The 17,283-nt window shown below is 40.9% G+C and overlaps 1 protein-coding gene across 15 annotated transcripts in view; it reads right to left on the minus strand.

Moving 5' to 3' along the window:
• LOC119495703 (Kv channel-interacting protein 2) overlaps positions 1-17,283 on the minus strand; it is a 197,128-nt gene that overhangs the window by 18,200 nt on the left and 161,645 nt on the right. For 9 of the 15 annotated variants that reach the window (XM_037782436.1, XM_037782438.1, XM_037782439.1 and 6 more), the window contains one exon: positions 5,519-5,594. The exons of 5 other annotated variants lie outside the window; for them this stretch is intronic. In XM_037782436.1, coding sequence (XP_037638364.1) covers positions 5,519-5,594 — 76 coding nt within the window. Of the gene's footprint in view, positions 1-5,518; positions 5,595-11,662; positions 12,275-17,283 lie in introns of those variants that run through there. One more of the 15 variants, XM_037782445.1, reaches the window with a different exon arrangement.

Raw genomic sequence — 17,283 nt, forward strand, 5'->3', positions numbered from 1 at the left:
CAAATTCAACATCTACGTGTCTTTTCAATTACTAATCCCCAAATCTGTAACACTGGGAAGCTTCTCTTGATACAAAAGTGAAACACATCCATAACTGCAAACATGCACAGACATCAAGCGCTTCACATGACAGCTGTCACTTCAATGCTAATCACACACGAGCTCTTTGGAGTATAGCTGTGTCCCACTGAGCCAAAGTGTTGCTCCATATGCTTTGAAAGGGAGAGCGTGTGATATAATTAGCAGGCCAGTGGTGAGCGTACTAAACAGCTTCCAGAAAAGTTCCTCGGGCGTTTCTTCTTCTTCTTCTCGCTTGACCTCTACTCGTCACCTCAAAATGTCTTATAAGGGTACAGAGGTTCCTCCAGGGTGAAAAATCATAGATGAACCATAGGAGCTTATTTTAGAACAAACAGTTCACGGCCGGTGTGCATGAGGAAGCAACACCTGTAATTCATCCCAAGAGATGTTCTGGTCTTAATATAATGATGGACGTGCGCTTGCCTGAATGCTAATCTACGGTAGATGTTGACAACCTCACACACACACACGCACACACACACACACACACACACACACACACACACACACACATACTAAGACTGTAATAAAACGATAGGTTAATCAGTCTAAGTTGATTAGTCTCTGTGAGGCATATTTTGCCTGAAGCCAGACACACAGAGTAATTGAAATACCTCCATATTTAGACGTCTACCTGGGCAATTATTCCTCTCAAAACTGATTAAAATGTCTAAGAGCGAGAGAGGGGGAGTCTCTCTCTCTCTCTGTGTGTGTGTGTGTGTGTGTGTGTGTGTGTGAATGCGTGCAGCGAAGGAGACACTGAGGAGGTCAATGACAAATGGTGCTCAAAATTGGCTAGTGTGTTTCCAATTAGATAAGTGAAAGAAGAGATCAATTTGCATAGATCATTAGCTTTTTTAGGATATTTTTAATACGGCAATGTGGGACAAAAACAGATTCATTCTACCGAGACCAAGTCCTTTCAGCATAAACTACAGAGGGCTGCTAATGAACAGTTTTTTTCTTTAGAAACTGAACACAATCAGGAGAAACAGAGGGATCAGAGAGAGGTTTTCTCTTTAGAGGAAATGAGATATAACGGATTATTTCTGTGTACATGAACGGCATCAATACTGAGAATGAGAAGAATAGTATAAATTTAGACATTTGGTTTTTCAGGTGTATACTATAGTTGTTCTGTGTGGCCATGTGTTTGGATACAAGTTTATGTGACAGTTGATGGAGAGAAAACAAATGCAGGTGGTAAATGTGAATATTTGAAGGGGTGAACGTGTGAAGCGTTGCAACATAATCAAAGATTTACTACTATTTATAAACCTGATTAAACATTTTTGTAGACTTTTATTACCGAAGATAAGTCAAACATAATGATCTTGATGTCTTTTTTATCAGCAATTGGATTAGACACATTTATAAAATTTCCCCTGCAAGTAGTTGTAGACACAACATGTGTTTTTTTTTTTTTGCTAAACCAACACTGAGGCTGAAACTCAAGGCTGAAAACCTCTGACCTCCCCAAACACATGTTGCAGCAATTAACATTTAGACCTGAAGAGGGCAGTGCAAGGTAACACATCTGGTTAGCAACCCTGTATTCAACCTCTAGCTATTCTGTCTCTCTCTCTGTTATCGTCGTTCATTTACATTCTGCTCCAGAGATCAGGCAAACAGTGGGAGGGTAATGAAAGATCACAAGCCGTTAACAATTTCTAACATGCACACATCCACACAATATTGAAAGGGATAGTAACACTCATGTTCGCTGTTAGGACAATGTGTCAGATCAAAACTAAAGCAGATCAAACAGCTGTTAAGTTGTTGTACTTCTGAAGCTTCTTTTCTGGGTGAACTCATGCTTTAAAAAATGCATGCTGTGTTTCTGAGTGGTGTAAAGCAGTCGATCTAAATTGGGTTTGCATCGCTCACAACAATGCTCTAAACTTATTCCCATCAAATCATAAACACTCTGCTCTGCTGTTTCCTGCCAGGAGCCAAATCAGGTAAACATCCTGAACGGGTCGATATTACAGGAAAAAAAACAACTTTGTAGCAGCTAAAAGGGTTTGACTCTCAGCTCTCTGAAGGTTTGGTTTCAGCTTTGTTTCTAAAAAGACCACCACAACAAATCTTCAAAGGAAATTACCGTCACAGCGACCGGGCAAACTAACCCCATTTACAGCCAAAACAAGTAAAAGCTGTGTTGGAACAAAAACACAGTGAACTAAGAGTAAAACTCAGCTGGTAGCAGCCGACAGAATAGTTATCTAAACGTTTACTGGGATCCAGCCATGAATGAAGATCAAATTGGCAGTTAAATCAATTGCAGACTGACAGCAGCCTGCGGCCTTCCCATGTTGTTGTAAAACAGGGTGAATAATGGCCACTGTCTGCCCAACATAAATGTTTTATCCTGGTGAATCCTGCTGAAAGGATTATGTGCCCTGGTTAATTCTATATGTGTGTGAGAGAGAGCGTTAGCAAGCCCACGAAGCAGACTGTACTTTTCTCACATTTTCATTTATGTCTTTGAGTGAGGTGACTGGGAACTGGGAAGTTTAGTTATTATTCAATTAATGTCACACATAACAAAAACACAATGGTTTGCTTGTGCCTACTTGTTACGTATGTATTGGTCTTCACAAATCACACTGTGCACACCACGGTCTGAAAAGTGTAGCCAATGCTGAAGAGCCTTAAACTTGTATTCTTTCTAATAGCCAGCAGGGGGCGACTCCTCTGGTTGCAAAAAGAAGTCTGATTGTATAGAAGTCTATGAGAAAATGATCCTACTTCTCACTTGATTTATAACCTCAGTAAACATTGTAAACATGAGTTTATGCTCTCAATCACTAGTTTCAAGTCTTCTTCAATACAGCATGATGTTCATTTAGTAAATTATGATCCCATTTAGAGTCAAATAGGCCATAAAGTAGGGGATGCGTTAGGGCGTGGCTACCTTGTGATTGACAGGTCGCTACCACGGCGTCTTCCGGTCTTGTCTGTGTTTTCGTCTTACAACTTTAACACTTTCACAGTGTGTTTTCAGTTTGTGTAAGTTAATTCTAACCTTTTTGGTCACCTAAAACTTTCTTATTCAGCGTTCGGTTGTACTTAGCTCCACCCTCTCGTGCCACTTCTGGTTGCAAAAAAACGCTGGCAAACTCAAGACTTCCAAACAGCAGTTCACAAACCAATGGCTGACGTCACGGTGACTACGTCCACTTGTTATATACAGTGTATGGTGCACACATGTTACCTTTTGACCACTGGCGCTTAAGAACGTTAGAGCATCCTTATTTTTGTATCAATAGGTCAAGTGCCTTTGTGTGAACAGCAGAGCTGAATGTAGGAACAGCATAGCAACCATGATCTCCCTAAGTAATTAATAAACAAGGATACACTCATCCCCCAACCTCATAACTGCAAAACAAACATTGCATTTAAAGCAAAAGGGGAAAAAAGCAGACATGGTGGTGAAGACCAACAACTGTAACATATGGAAGAAAATGTATTTATTTTTGTCAAAGTTCTATTAAAAGTGCCAATAGATAGTCTCTTACGGGGAACTTTCCTTGAGGCTGGTATATAAACCTATATGCAAAGACATTTTGTACATTTTTCTTGAAGTAATAATGGTTCTTAAATATGACAAGCTCATACTTTGACTCAGATAAGATTTTCTCTAAAAAGCATTACTGTCTTATATTATGTCCATACCATATAATTCCTAAAGTGTGTTAAAGCTGAAGTAGGCGAGATTGAAGCAAATATGATTAAAAAAAAGTTATTTCTATAAAACGGTCGCTACATAGTGACAGTAGTACATGAAACAGGTAACCTGACAAAAATCATGTGCCTCTGTGTCCTCCGGTGCTCCTAACGGCATCTGCAAGAGTTCACATACCGGAGGAAAACAAGCAGTAAGAGCTGATCTGAGGTCTGCTGTCCAGCTGCCGTCTATGAGAGCTGGCAGTCAATCACTCGCGAACTCCGACCAAACGGTCAAACTAGGCAGTGCTGATCAAATATGAATCAATATTATGTTACGTTAATGCCTATTTCTCACCTCAAATGTTTTCAGAATCATCTTGTAGTGCACGGTTTAGCTGTAAAATGAGAAAGTTTGTGATGCCGCCGCCATTGTGAAATCTGGTGAAGGAACGCCAAGTTCTGGTCACATGACCGGAGCACAGCCAATAGGAACGCTCTCTCAATGAAATCACCTGCGATTAAAAATAGATTTTCTAAAGTATGAAAACAGAGCTATGAGGAGGTTCAGAAGTCTAGTTTTCTCTCAGAACACTTGAATTACAATATGCTGAAAGGTTATTATGGAATTTTTGCCCAATGATGCCAAAAAAATATACTGCCTACTGAAGCTTTAACGTTCAAGTTTTCCTTTTGTTAGTTTGTTCAGTTATTCTTCATGTCCCATTGTGTTCCATTATCAACTGTTGTGCCAGTGCCTGGTTTCTGTGTAAAATGCACAGTGAAATATCTATATTCATTATTGATAATCCCTAATAGCTTAATAAACAGCCGATTAAAAAAAAGAAAATATCGATTGACTGTAAAGAAGCTGCTGCATACATACTGTGTGATTGGAAAAGCCTTTTCAATGCAAGAAACCATTTTATACATTTCCAAAGGCTCGCCTACTGCTTGTCTCACGGGACTGAATTTTTATTACTTTCTAAATGGATTTTAAACCATCATACCTAAGAATATTTTAACCCATTGTGTGCTTTGCTTAGTAATATTGCTACTTTGATCCCACTAAAGCTATGGCAGAATATATTTCATAATACTTGTGTCTGCAAATTGCTGGAGCATTTTACACAGAAAGTCAAGTGCGACATTACAAACTACTGGAACATTTACGCATTAAGCTGCATACGGGAAAAGGTCTTCAGACACGAGGCTAAGCTGTGGTGACGCAAATCTTCCAAACTCAAATAAGTTAGCAAGGGATATTTTCAAGGACGGGTCTGCATGTGTGTATGTGTGTGTGTGTGTGAGTGTGTGTGTGTGTGTGTGTGTGTGTGTGTGTGTGAATTCATTAGTTTATGCTCAATGTTATCATCTTCCTGCAGACATGTGTCAGAAGAAGAGCAGCGAAACGTCAACGACTGCTGTTCTTTTATCCACAGAGCACCTGCCATACAAATACAGTGTCTCATTCACACACACACACACACACACACACACACACACACGACTGCTATAATCAAATGGGGGGAAGAAGAGTCAGAGGAAAGAATAAGACAGACAGCGACAGCAGAGGGGGGAGAGAGACAAATAGAGAGAGAAGAGAGAGAGAAGGCGGATGGAGGATAGAGAGAGTTGTGTATTAAATATCCCGTCTGATCCTCCTGTGTCCCAGGCTCTCATCTTCTAGCTGGCTATCCATCAGAGGGGGGCAGAGACAGAAAGAGCCTCAGACAAGGACAACAAGGACAGTCTCCTCCACACTCACCACAGTGAGTGTTTGTAAAGTTAGCCACCACTAGGATACTTGTTGTCCAAACCACTGATAGAAGCGATGTGCCTGCCTTTATTTTGGGGGGGGAGAGAGAGAGAGAGAGAGAGAGAGAGAAAGAGAGAGAGGGGTACAGTATGACATGTAATGAATGTCCCAAGGCCGGGATCGAACCTGGGAAACTGTGGTTACACGGCATACGCTGTTACCACTCAGGTACCAAGGCACTCCAGAATATCATCAGACTTGACAGCTATATTGTCCTCAGACCCCTACAGACTGTAAATGGGCTGCACATACACACACACTGCATTCTCCATTAGCTTCTAGCATCTATTGAAGGGCAATTACAATGAGGGTAGATGGACGTGCCTCTGTGTGTGTGTGCCTGGACACAAATGGGTCCTCTGCTGACCGCTAAGCAATTTACCCTCACTTATCCCTCTCTCTCATACTGTCTCATTCCATCACACACACGCACGCACGCACGCACGCACGCACGCACGCACGCACGCACGCACGCACGCACGCACACACACACTGTGCTGATCATAGCCAAATAACCTCTTAAGCGAGAAAAATTATTTACTGAGCCTTTTTATATACAGCAAACGGATGGAGGATGTTGTTCCATGATGGAGCTAAAACTATAGTGTTCATCATAGACATACATACGAATGTCGAGCAAAACGTGATGCGCGTGTCAATTTCCGCTCAAGTCTTTTCAAAATAAATGTTAGATTAAGGAATAGATTGACTTTTCGAGGTTTAGGCTACAAAACGACTTCGTTAGGTTCAGGAAAAGATCGTGGTTTGGCTTAAAATAACTCCGGAAGTGGCGTAACTTAAGTACGGAAATTATGTGACAAATAAATCAACGCTGAATTCTGGTTTCCCACGGGGTACAAACAGCGGTCTCCTGGGCGAAAGTCCAGTGTTTTTTGACCCACCCGTCCACCCCAACCTCCTCCTTATACGGCATTTGTTGCTCTATACTTCATGGTTCACGATTACGTGGATTACTACAGTACAAATGTATTTTGTGGGATATACTGTATATCAATTTCCAGTGCAATGCTTTTTCGTAAATATAGCTACGAACGAGACTATATATTTTGTATTCAAGATATTTCTCATTGTCTGGTGCTAATCCATCATCATATTGTGCTGCTCTCAGAGATGCTCTGAGTTTATATTACATACCGGTAACGCTAAACAGCATAGCATTCACAAACTGCACAAACTTCTAACATCAGACTGCTAACACACTCACAATGATAATGCTAACATGCTGATATTTAGCAGGTTGAATGTTTACCATGTTCATTAACATTTGCTAATTAGCACTAAACACAAAGTACAGCTGAGGCTGATGGGAATGTCATCAGTTTTGCAGGTATTGGACCTTTCTCCTGTCATCAACAGGTGACAATTTCAATTTGTCCATTACTTCGGTTTATGACCAAAGTTATTACAATTCATCCTGAGGGGAACATGATTATGTGTACCAAATTTCACAGCATTCCGGACAGTAGTAAACTAAAATGTCAACCTCATGATGGCGCTTCAGGAAAAGTCAGGGGATCACCAACGTCAGTAGGATTTCATCCTTTTTTTGTGCCGATCCGTTCTGTAGATTTTGAGATATTTCACTGAATAAGTGTAAATGTTACCTGCTGGTGCCTCGAGAGGAAAGTCGGAGAATCAAAAAGTCATTAGAATTCACCCTCTATAAGGACCTTGAATATATTTAGCAAAATTGATGGCAATCGATCCATTAGTGGTCGAGTCTGGACCAAAGTGATGGACGCCCGACAGACTGACAGTGCCATCCATAGAGCCATGCCGCCAGCATGAATAATTTCTGGATTAGTCTATGCTCTGCACAGCTTACAGGTGGAGTAATGACTGCAATATCTTTATCATCAAACGGTTGCACAGAAGAGGTGAGCCCAGGTAAAATAGTTTTATATTTTTATGTCTAATATACAATAATAATATTTAATCTATACAATAAAGAAGCTACAAGAAGAGGAGTTGAAAAGAAATTTTCAAACTGACACATAAAAAGGTAAAATAGCATAATTACAGAATCTGTATCTTTAATATTATGTATAACTAAATCAATGCCCTCTTGCAATATCCTGGAGTCCAGATCCCTGGATTTCTCCCAAAAAACAAATCTAATTCATTTCATTAATCAAACAGGAGAAGCAAAGTAAAACTATGAAAAGTAAAGATCAGATTCTGCAGGCTTGTTTGGCACGTGGCTCACTTCCCTTATTATATGAGTTGATATGAAGGCAAGGAGAGACATTAAAGTATCAAAGGCCTTTCAGAAGTGATGAAGCAGCACTGGATCATGTCCCCGACATCCAGGACTGCCAGCAATTTATTCTAAAATCGAAGGCTGAAAGTGGCCGTGGTGCAAATGGCAAGATGCCACACCTTCATGCTAGGGAGTGACCAGGAGTACTAAAGCTCACTACAACACATAAAGTTAAGTTTCCAGGTAGTTCCTAATTAGTCACATATATCCACCAAGAGACAGCAAGAAGTAAATCTCAGTGACAGGAAAAGGTGGGAGAAAATAAAAATGCTCAGGTGGAGATTTATTTTGCGTCTTGAGTACGTTAAAGTCAACCAATTCTATCCAGTGAATGTTTTTAGAACAAGAGGAAATGTGCAGGACACCACCGTGTTGTTAGAAACTCTTTAGGCATGCTGCCAAAACATCCCATTATACAACTCTTTAATTTCCACCTCATAAACTTCTAAAGAGGTACACACTCCAGCCATTAGCTTTAAATCTATCAGAGCAATGTAAACTTCCAGACCAGAGTGCACCTCAGATCTACTGTATGCATCATCTTCACATACATCCAGCTCTTTTCCTCTGTCACTTTCTCTAGAGAACACACAAGTATGTGCATGCTATGTGTGTGTTTAATCAGCGTAAGGTCAGCAACACAGCTCATTAAAGTAATGGGAGTCTCACAGTCTCTTTATTTTACTGGTCTCGCTCCGTTTCACCAGAAAATGACTCAGTAGGAGTCTGGCAAGAGGGAGAAGAGAGGGCATTTCAACCACAATTAATATTTCATCTTTTTTTTTCTCTCGTACTAAAAACTGACCTTCCATTGGTGGAAGGTCGGCTTCACAAAACAGAGTTTTCAACTTCCAATGCAAACTATTTCCACTTGTGTGTTATTTTTGTCATACCAAAGTAAAGGGAGAAAGGCTAACCCCCAGTAACCAACTACTAACTGTTGTCAAGTCAGCTCACGTCAGCAGATCGATATCCTGAGAGAGAAGTAAATGAAAGACACACCGCCACACCAGCAGCCAACACAAGACTCCACGATTAAAGTCGAAAGGTCAAGCAGAATGGAAGAATCTACGGGGGGCTGACTTGGCGAAGGATTAATATGAAAGGCGACAGATGACAAATGAGTATGAATGAAGGTGTGTCAGTTTCACACAGGGGCACATGGTCAAAATTGACATATCACATCTCGGTATCGCCAGTATATTGTATGGGATATAAGTTGCTATTAGGGCTGACCCGAATGCTTCAAAGCTTTGACCGTTGCCATGGTAATCGACCTCCAAATCAGTATTCAAATGCTTTGTTTTTTGTTTTTTTTATATATATATTAGTATGTAATAATAATCCCCAAATAACCCATGTAATAAGGAATAATCCATCAACATTATTCATTTAGGGATGTGACGGTGAGGACATTTCCCTACCTGTTAATAAACTTGTGACCAGTGTTACCGATTACACCAGACATAAAAATAAATAAAATGACAGTCAATATGTGTAGCGTGCTTACTTTAATCTTTAACGTGTGACCTCTCCGGTAGAGCTTTTGCTGCGGGGCCGCAGGTTTCCACAGCCGGAGCGGGCACAGCCGGTGCGCCCACTCCGTCCTCCACAAGGGGATTACCTCATTAACGTTATGATTCCCTTATAGCATTGGGTTTAAATCTGAAATATTGCCAAATGGCGTTTTTGCTTTACGCTTCGACACCAAATCCTCCGCCATCGTCTTGTCTGTCAACTCTCTCTCATCCTGTTTGGTCTGACTCCTCTACTCTGAGCTGAGACTCCGTACGGAGCAGACACTTTCACTTTCAGTTTGAAGCGTCCGTCGTCCGACAATGTAATGATAACACGGCACTGATATAGGGAAATTAACTAAATGTTTTTTATTTCTGTAAAAAAAAGCAAAACGACGGTGGGGGCGATGGGTAAGTAATGTTGTGTGCCCGACCACCGTGTAACACCGGTAACACCGACGACCGCGGCAAGCCTATATTCATTATTCATATTCAACATTAATTATTATTAGATATTCTCAGACGGATATCACCGTTTGTTATGTGTAGACGTGCATGTGTGTGAAGTGGTGCGTCAGCGGCGCTGTCCCGAACCTTCTAATACCTTCGGATATTTCTCACCGAAGCTTCAAAGCCCAAAAAATGGTATTCGGGACAGCCCTAGTTGCTTTACACATGAACATAGTACACATACGCAAGGAGGCATGTGTATATCAAGTGTAGATCACATGCCCTTATATGGAGTGTGCGTTGGTTACAGGCCCTCTGGTGATTCTGCAGATGGCAGAACGGCTGTATTACTCAGACTAAGTTCCTCCATTAAAGAGAAAATTCATTAGCTTAAGTACTCACAGGGGAGTTGGTACACACACACACACACACACACACACTTATTACGTCTGCCATTTTCCATAAAGTATGGTCAAAATATAGTGACGGCTGATGCTCAGAGTGTGTATAAACACTGTAGTCCTCCAGTGTGTGTGTTTGTTTGTGTGAGTTTGTGTGTTTGAGTATATAGTACATAGTTTTCCAAGGGGAACTCTTTTGAGTTGATGGCAGAGCAGTTGGCACACCTTGACTACTGGGTGCAGTCCAGCAGGTGCATCAGGGATGGAGAGTGTCTCTTATAGCGTAGCATCCACAAGAGTCTACCCGGAGCAAATTCTTAATCTATGCACTGACTAAACTGCGTGGCTGCCCTTTACATGGTGACTCAAAATGAGTATAGAAATGAGTGTAGAAGAGCAGAAGAAAAACGCTGCCAGACTGCCGCTGTTACCAGAGGCCCAAAGTGTACAGGGCACTCTGGGCAATGAGCAGAGAGAAACAAAAACACAATGGAAATAAGAATCCCATCTTCCCTGTTGTCACCGAGAGAGAAGAGATAAGCGAGTGCGAACAAGGTAAAGTAGATTGGACTTAGGGGGTGGACAAACAAAGCACGGGTCATCCAGATAAGACAGGCCAAACAAGGCCTTGGTGCGTGGTGACAGCTGCTGGGGGCGAGCCAGAGCAGGACAAGGACCTTTTCGGTCAACCGTTCATTAACAGGCAGGCGCCATTTGAAGTGTTGTACAAGTATCATTCAGTAAATGTTTCATTTAGTTAAACTAGAATTAAGAATCTGTGAATTGACCTTCTAATTGAGTATATGGTCGACCGCAATTTACCGCAAATCAATGAGGGCTTCTGTCTCTTTTACATAATGTGAAGAAAATCATTTAGTGAAACTCTTTTGAACTGAATGATGTTTGTCACACCACATTAGACCAATCCAACCACAACACATTGTTGACTTATGATCTGCAGCAAAGAAAATGAGCCACATTGTCTCTCTTGATACAGCTCCATACTAAAGGCTATAGGCTAATGAGAGTTACTGAGAGGGAGGCTGACATTCCCTCAGTGAGACAAGTTCCTCTACGCAGCACTCAGACCCACTCTGTCCATAGTGTTATCGATTAAAGGGTAAAAGCACACACCCCAGGGGCTGAGGGAGGCCTCACACACACAGCTAAAGTTACTCTGTGTATGTGTGTACGTGTGTGTGTGAGAGAGAGGGAGAGAGTGTGTTGCATGGCACACAGTTGCACCGGTAACCCAAACCCTCAGACACGACTGCAGCCCACTCAGGACCAGCTGGAATGGGCACTGCAGGTGAAAGTCATCAGCTCATGAACACACTTGTAACACCCACATTACTTTGACTGTAAATCTGTGAACTCCGTACTCTTTTAATGTACCATTATTGTTCCGTTATTAAACCAACAAATCTCAGAGAAAATCTATTACCTTCCCCTCCGACGGGCTCGAACATCCCAAACTGCTCCAAGACTTTGATGAAGAGACCCATGACCACCAGCATGGCCATCACTTCCAAGCCATCCATGGTCAACATCTTGGGAGACCACTGTCTGTCATCGCCCAGCACTGCGCCACCGAGCCAGGTCGGGTTGGGCCGGGACGAGTCCAGCGACACAACACCTGTCCAACTGCACCCAACCTGAACAGTTTGTCCAACTTCAGCTCAGCTGAGTCGACTTCTTCCTCACTTTTATCCACTTCGATCCAATCTAGTATTCTAACTTGAGACTTAAAAAAAATTCTGTGAACTATAATGGAAAGAAGAAATAAAGCGGCTTGTCTCGATGGGCGTTTCTCTTCTGTCACCCAAAACCCAGCCCCAGGCAACCCCTCTTATTCCCTGTTGGAGGCCATACTGCTGGAGCTACAGGCTGCAACACACAGCTCCAGACTGTCACAACACCTGGGCTAAAGTTAGGTACAGTAGTAGTTTCTTTTCCTCTCCTCTTTCTTTCTTCTTCCAGGACCCCGTTGAGTAATGGAAACTTGGGATGTGCTGCGCCGGCTAGTCCTTTGGCAGTGGTTGTCAGGAAGCGAGTGTTGTGAGGGAAAAAGAGGGAGTGAGTGAGGGAGAGGCGGCAGATAAAGAGAGGGGGAGAGGATGAGTGGGAGATGGCATAGAAAATGAGAGAGAGAGGGAGAAACCGAGAGAGAGAGAGAGAGAGAGAGAGAGAATGGGCCAGACACACACACACACACACACACACACACACACACATAGTGAGACAGATTGTTTGGGAGGGGTGAGAGAGCTGAGGTATGCCCTCCCTCTCCTGTGACATTACCTTCATTGATTTGCCTAATGTGGTTGCCTTGGTAACTGGATGAGAGTGTTAAAAGCCAGATTTAACTAAAGAAAATATATTTATGTTCATCTGAATTCATGTCCCGTCTCAAATGTGTGTTTTCACTGTGTGGAGATCGCTGCATCTGTTTTGCAGCCCGTATGCCTGCCGGTCGATGCAATGTCTCATTAACTTTTTAAATGTGTTGCTATCAGAGCTCGATGGGCAAAGGGTTTTTGGCTTCGGTACAGCAAACACAAACATCAAAGATGTGAACAGAAATAGGAGCTAAATGCAAAAAAAATTTCAGATACGTACATTAGCTGCTGGTGCCGATGTTTTTGTGCCTGGCTGAGAGAAAAGTCTGTCTTGAAAGTAATAAAATGTGACTTAAAAACTTAATAAACAGGTGATGAAAAACTTCAATAATGTCCTTCTCAAGTAGTAGTAGTAGTGTTACTTGACTTGAATATTACTTAGGTAAAAGGTACATTAGTGTATATTGAACGCAAAGTACAAAATTTCATTTGAATTTGTGTAACAGTTAGTTGCATTAAATCACCATCATGACTTTTACTACAGTGATTGAGTATGAAACAATCCCTCTTGAATGTATTGATTCTGTGGAATCATCTTTTTGTTAAAAGAAAACTTTTGAGCTGTGTCTAAAAGTTTTCACTGTTCATACATCATGTTTGCCTATCTGTAGTTTTATCTATATGTCTAGTGAGACTTATTATACCAAATAGTGCACACAAAGTATCCCACAATGCAATACTAAAAGTAGTGTAGCATTGTTGGTCACTAACAAAGAGCTAACCACCATGTGACGGTGGTTGCATTATAAAGACACAAGAAAGACAGCTGGATGAGGATAAAGACCTGAGTGATGTTGAACTATTTTGGCATCTGACACATTAGAAAATCCTAAATAGTGAGTGGTGAATAGTCAATAAGAGAATGATTTTGCACACAGCAGTGGCCTTACGAGGGGTTTAAAGCTGATAAAGAAAAAAAAATACTTTGCAGTAATAGCAAAATTCAAGGTAGTCTTGCCCTTTCACAAATGACATTAGTCCTTAATTGAAATTCTGCTTAAATAAAGGACTGAATGAAAATTCAGTCTTATTTATATTTGTTTTGGATCCTCCATTGCCTTTAAAAAAATGCAACACCCTTCCCCTCAATATAACAAAATAATATACCAGTAGATAACTGATAAAATGCTGAATTTGCACCACAATATTATTTTATTTTTATGATACATTCACTTCGCTGTAGTTCTGCTTTCTGTTAAGATGTAGAACAGTGTTTCCCAAACTTTTTTTCTGGGGACCCACTTTTTAAAAATGACAAACCATCACGACCCAATTCACAATAGTCTATAAATCAAATTTGTGCATTAATGTACGTTTCTGACCATTTTTACCGCCATTTCCAAATCACCTGCTATTATCTCGAATAGGTAAAGCAGCCATGTCGAAGAGATACGTTTGATGAATTAAATAAATATATTACGGCGTAGTTAACAGGCTCGTTTTTTTCCTCTCATCAGTAGAACAAACAGAATGTACGCTTGCCTTTCATATTAGATTCAATGTTATAAGTAGGCTACAATTATCAGAACAATACAAACATTCAGGCTCCCTCACGTGGCTCAGAGTTCTACTGCAGATATAAATCTTAAATAAAAGACTATGGAGGAAATTCTGCAAATTTATTTGGCGACCCTAAAATCTCCGGTCTTTGGGAAAGACCGATGTAGAAGAAAGTGAATGGTTGAGGTCCAGCTGATGCACTTCTTGCTAGATAACACTCAATCTTTCTTTATGTAATAAATCTTATATGAAATGCAAAAAGGGACAAACTAACCTCCCGTAGCAATTTATTTTTGTACGGTCCCTAACTGAAAGTAGAATTGTTAATTTTAAAAGAATGCAAAGTGCAAGAAGATGACAAAGCTAATCTGTTACAATATTTTTAAGAAATATCAGTATACTTTCTTATTTGTTCATTTTTATCCTTGCGCAGACATTTCCTCTTTACAGTTCTCACCAATAGCTAGTCAGCTGCCGTCAGTGAACCTTCCAGCTCATACCCGGTTTATACCAGTTGTCAGCTGTTTCTTTTTTACACAAATAATAACTATTAATACTAGAAGAGTCGTTCACCTTCACATCCAAGGAGGCACTGAGTGATTTGTTAATTTCCTTTGTCAAACATCCTGATACCTTCCGTTAGTCACAAGGTGAGTTTAGGATACTCAAAGCATTGACAAGAATCAGTGCAGGCTGCCACTGTTAGCCACCATCCATCCATCCGAGGCTCTACCCCTCCCAGCACGACTCCCAGAGAGGGTATCGCTTCGCCTCATGCTACGAAAATAACAGAAATGGAAAAAGGTGTGATGTTCCCTCTTTGTCTTATTCTCCCACAGTGGAAACGGTTGTGAGAGGCAAGACAGCAGGGCTCTGTCTCTCTCAAATGTGCTGCGTCTGCATCCACTTCTGCTGCTGTTTCTCTTTGTTGACTTTCCCGTTCCTACATTTTCAACTGGGCTCTACAGCAGCATGCCTCATTACGGAGACGTCTGTCACATAAACAGCATCACAGAGGACCACGCGGGTCAGTGCATAGTCACACACGAGTCAGACAAGGTGACAGGAAACCTAACCTCTTATGACGTCACTCTTCTCGTATTTGGTGTGTAAGCAAACAAACACGACGCCACAGCAGACCCATTCCTCCTCACTCTATGGCGGTAATGTATCCCTCCGCTGTATTGAAGCTGAGCTCCGATTGCAGACATAAATGTAAACAGAGAAATATTGAACCGCACACTCGCAACAGAGACAGAGAGAGAGAGAGAAATCTGAGCTGGACTTGTTGGTTAAAAATGATTTCTCTGCCCACTTCTTTATTGAAGGGTTGTCGTTGGAGGGGAGACACAGAGAGGTGGAAGGAAAGGAGAAGCGAGGCAGGCTGTTGCTGAGACATGGTGGCAGGGGAGAGTAATGAGAAGTAAGATAAGACAGACAGAAACAGAACATGAAGGAACAAAGGAAGGACAAACTGAAAGGCCCGAGCGACTAAGGTCAGGTCCCTCTGTGTGGCGATCTGCAAAGCACGGAGGGAAGAGACATCTATTCTTTATTACCCTCCAGCATCTCTCCCCTCCTGGAGGATTTTTCACCTCATTCTGGCTGTCACGACAGAAAATTGGACCTGCAGACGTGTCCTCTACCCCTTTGCTATTCTCCCCTACTTTCCCATCTATTCTTCGTCAAATTTACACAAACAAGAAGCACGTATTTACACTGAGGCTAACTCAATAGGCCTTTCATTTCACTAGAAATGACAATTTTCTGAAACTGAAAATTCAATTAAATTCAAAAACTCAGCTCAGGGTTAGACGGTAAACAGACCTGTTGCACTGACAATTGAAAGCAAATAGCTTTCTGAAAAATTCTGTCTGCAGGTACAACTAATGAGCAGACCCAGTTATCACTTGAACCTTTTTTTCCATCTACAGTGCCACAGGACATTATTATCTAGGAATGCCTTCCAGACAGAGAGTGCATTTCAGTCTTCAGAGAGTGTGTAGCTAGATGTGGCTCTGACACTACAAATAGCACATTTGGTCTACTTTTTATACCTAATTTATTTGGATGCTCTTTGAAAACTCAAATGCCTTTATGTGCATCTTAAGTGAAAATTGTTTGAGCTCATCTGTGTAATGTGTGACAGATTTCTTGGCCTGTTTATGATGTATTTATTGTCATAACAATTTTATCCTGTTGTTTTCTTGGCCGGGTCTCTTTGGGAAAACAAATATTTGAACTGAAAGAAGAAAGGAAAATAAAATAAAAAGAAATCAAATGGAAAGAAAATTACAGATTATAGTGTGTTGTGAAAATACTGCTTCAGTACTTGCTGTAGCTCTTAGGGACTGTACAAAAATTATTTTTTTGTGGAAAAAGAAAGGTGGAGTGTATATGTTTTTACTCTGGCTATTACAGATTTATAATTTTTTTCATCCATCCTTGTGAAATGGGCAAGTCACAGTCAAGTCAGCACACTGACAGCTGTTGTTGCCTGTTGGGCTGCAGTTTGCCATGTTATGATTTGAGCATATTTTTTATGCTAAATGCAGTACCTGTGAGGGTTTCTGGACAATATTTGTCATTGTTTTGAGTTGTTAATTGATTTTCAACAATAAATATATACATACATTTGCATAAAGCAGCATATTTGTCCCCTCCCATGTTGATAAGAGTATTAAATACTTGACAAATGTCCCTTTAAGGTACATTTTGAAGAGGTCAAAAAAGTGTGATTCATTTGCAATTAATCGTGATTAGCCATGGACAATCATATGATTAATCACGATTAAATATTTTAATTGATTGAGAAGACTAGTAATGAATGATTGAATAGCAGTAGATTAGCAATTCACTTTCTTCTGCATCTTAACAGAAAGTGGAACTACAGTGAAGTAAATCTATAAGTTCAGCATCATAACAGTACCAGTATAAAGTTATATTATTTTGAAATATTAGGGGGAGGGGTGTTGCAGGTTTTTTAATTCAAGGGAAGGGTCCAAAGAAAAAAATGAGCAAAGAATGAGGAGGCTTTTTCAAAATGTAAAACATAAGGTTTAGTCCCTCTCCCCACCCAAACAATTTCCATACAGTCCCTTAAATACACAGTGCCTGAGGTTGTTCTCTTGACTCTCTCTTGACCTCATCTCAGACTAATGAAGTC

Source organism: Sebastes umbrosus, chromosome 10 (assembly GCF_015220745.1).
Source record: "Sebastes umbrosus isolate fSebUmb1 chromosome 10, fSebUmb1.pri, whole genome shotgun sequence".
Taxonomy (NCBI): Eukaryota; Metazoa; Chordata; class Actinopteri; order Perciformes; family Sebastidae; genus Sebastes; species Sebastes umbrosus.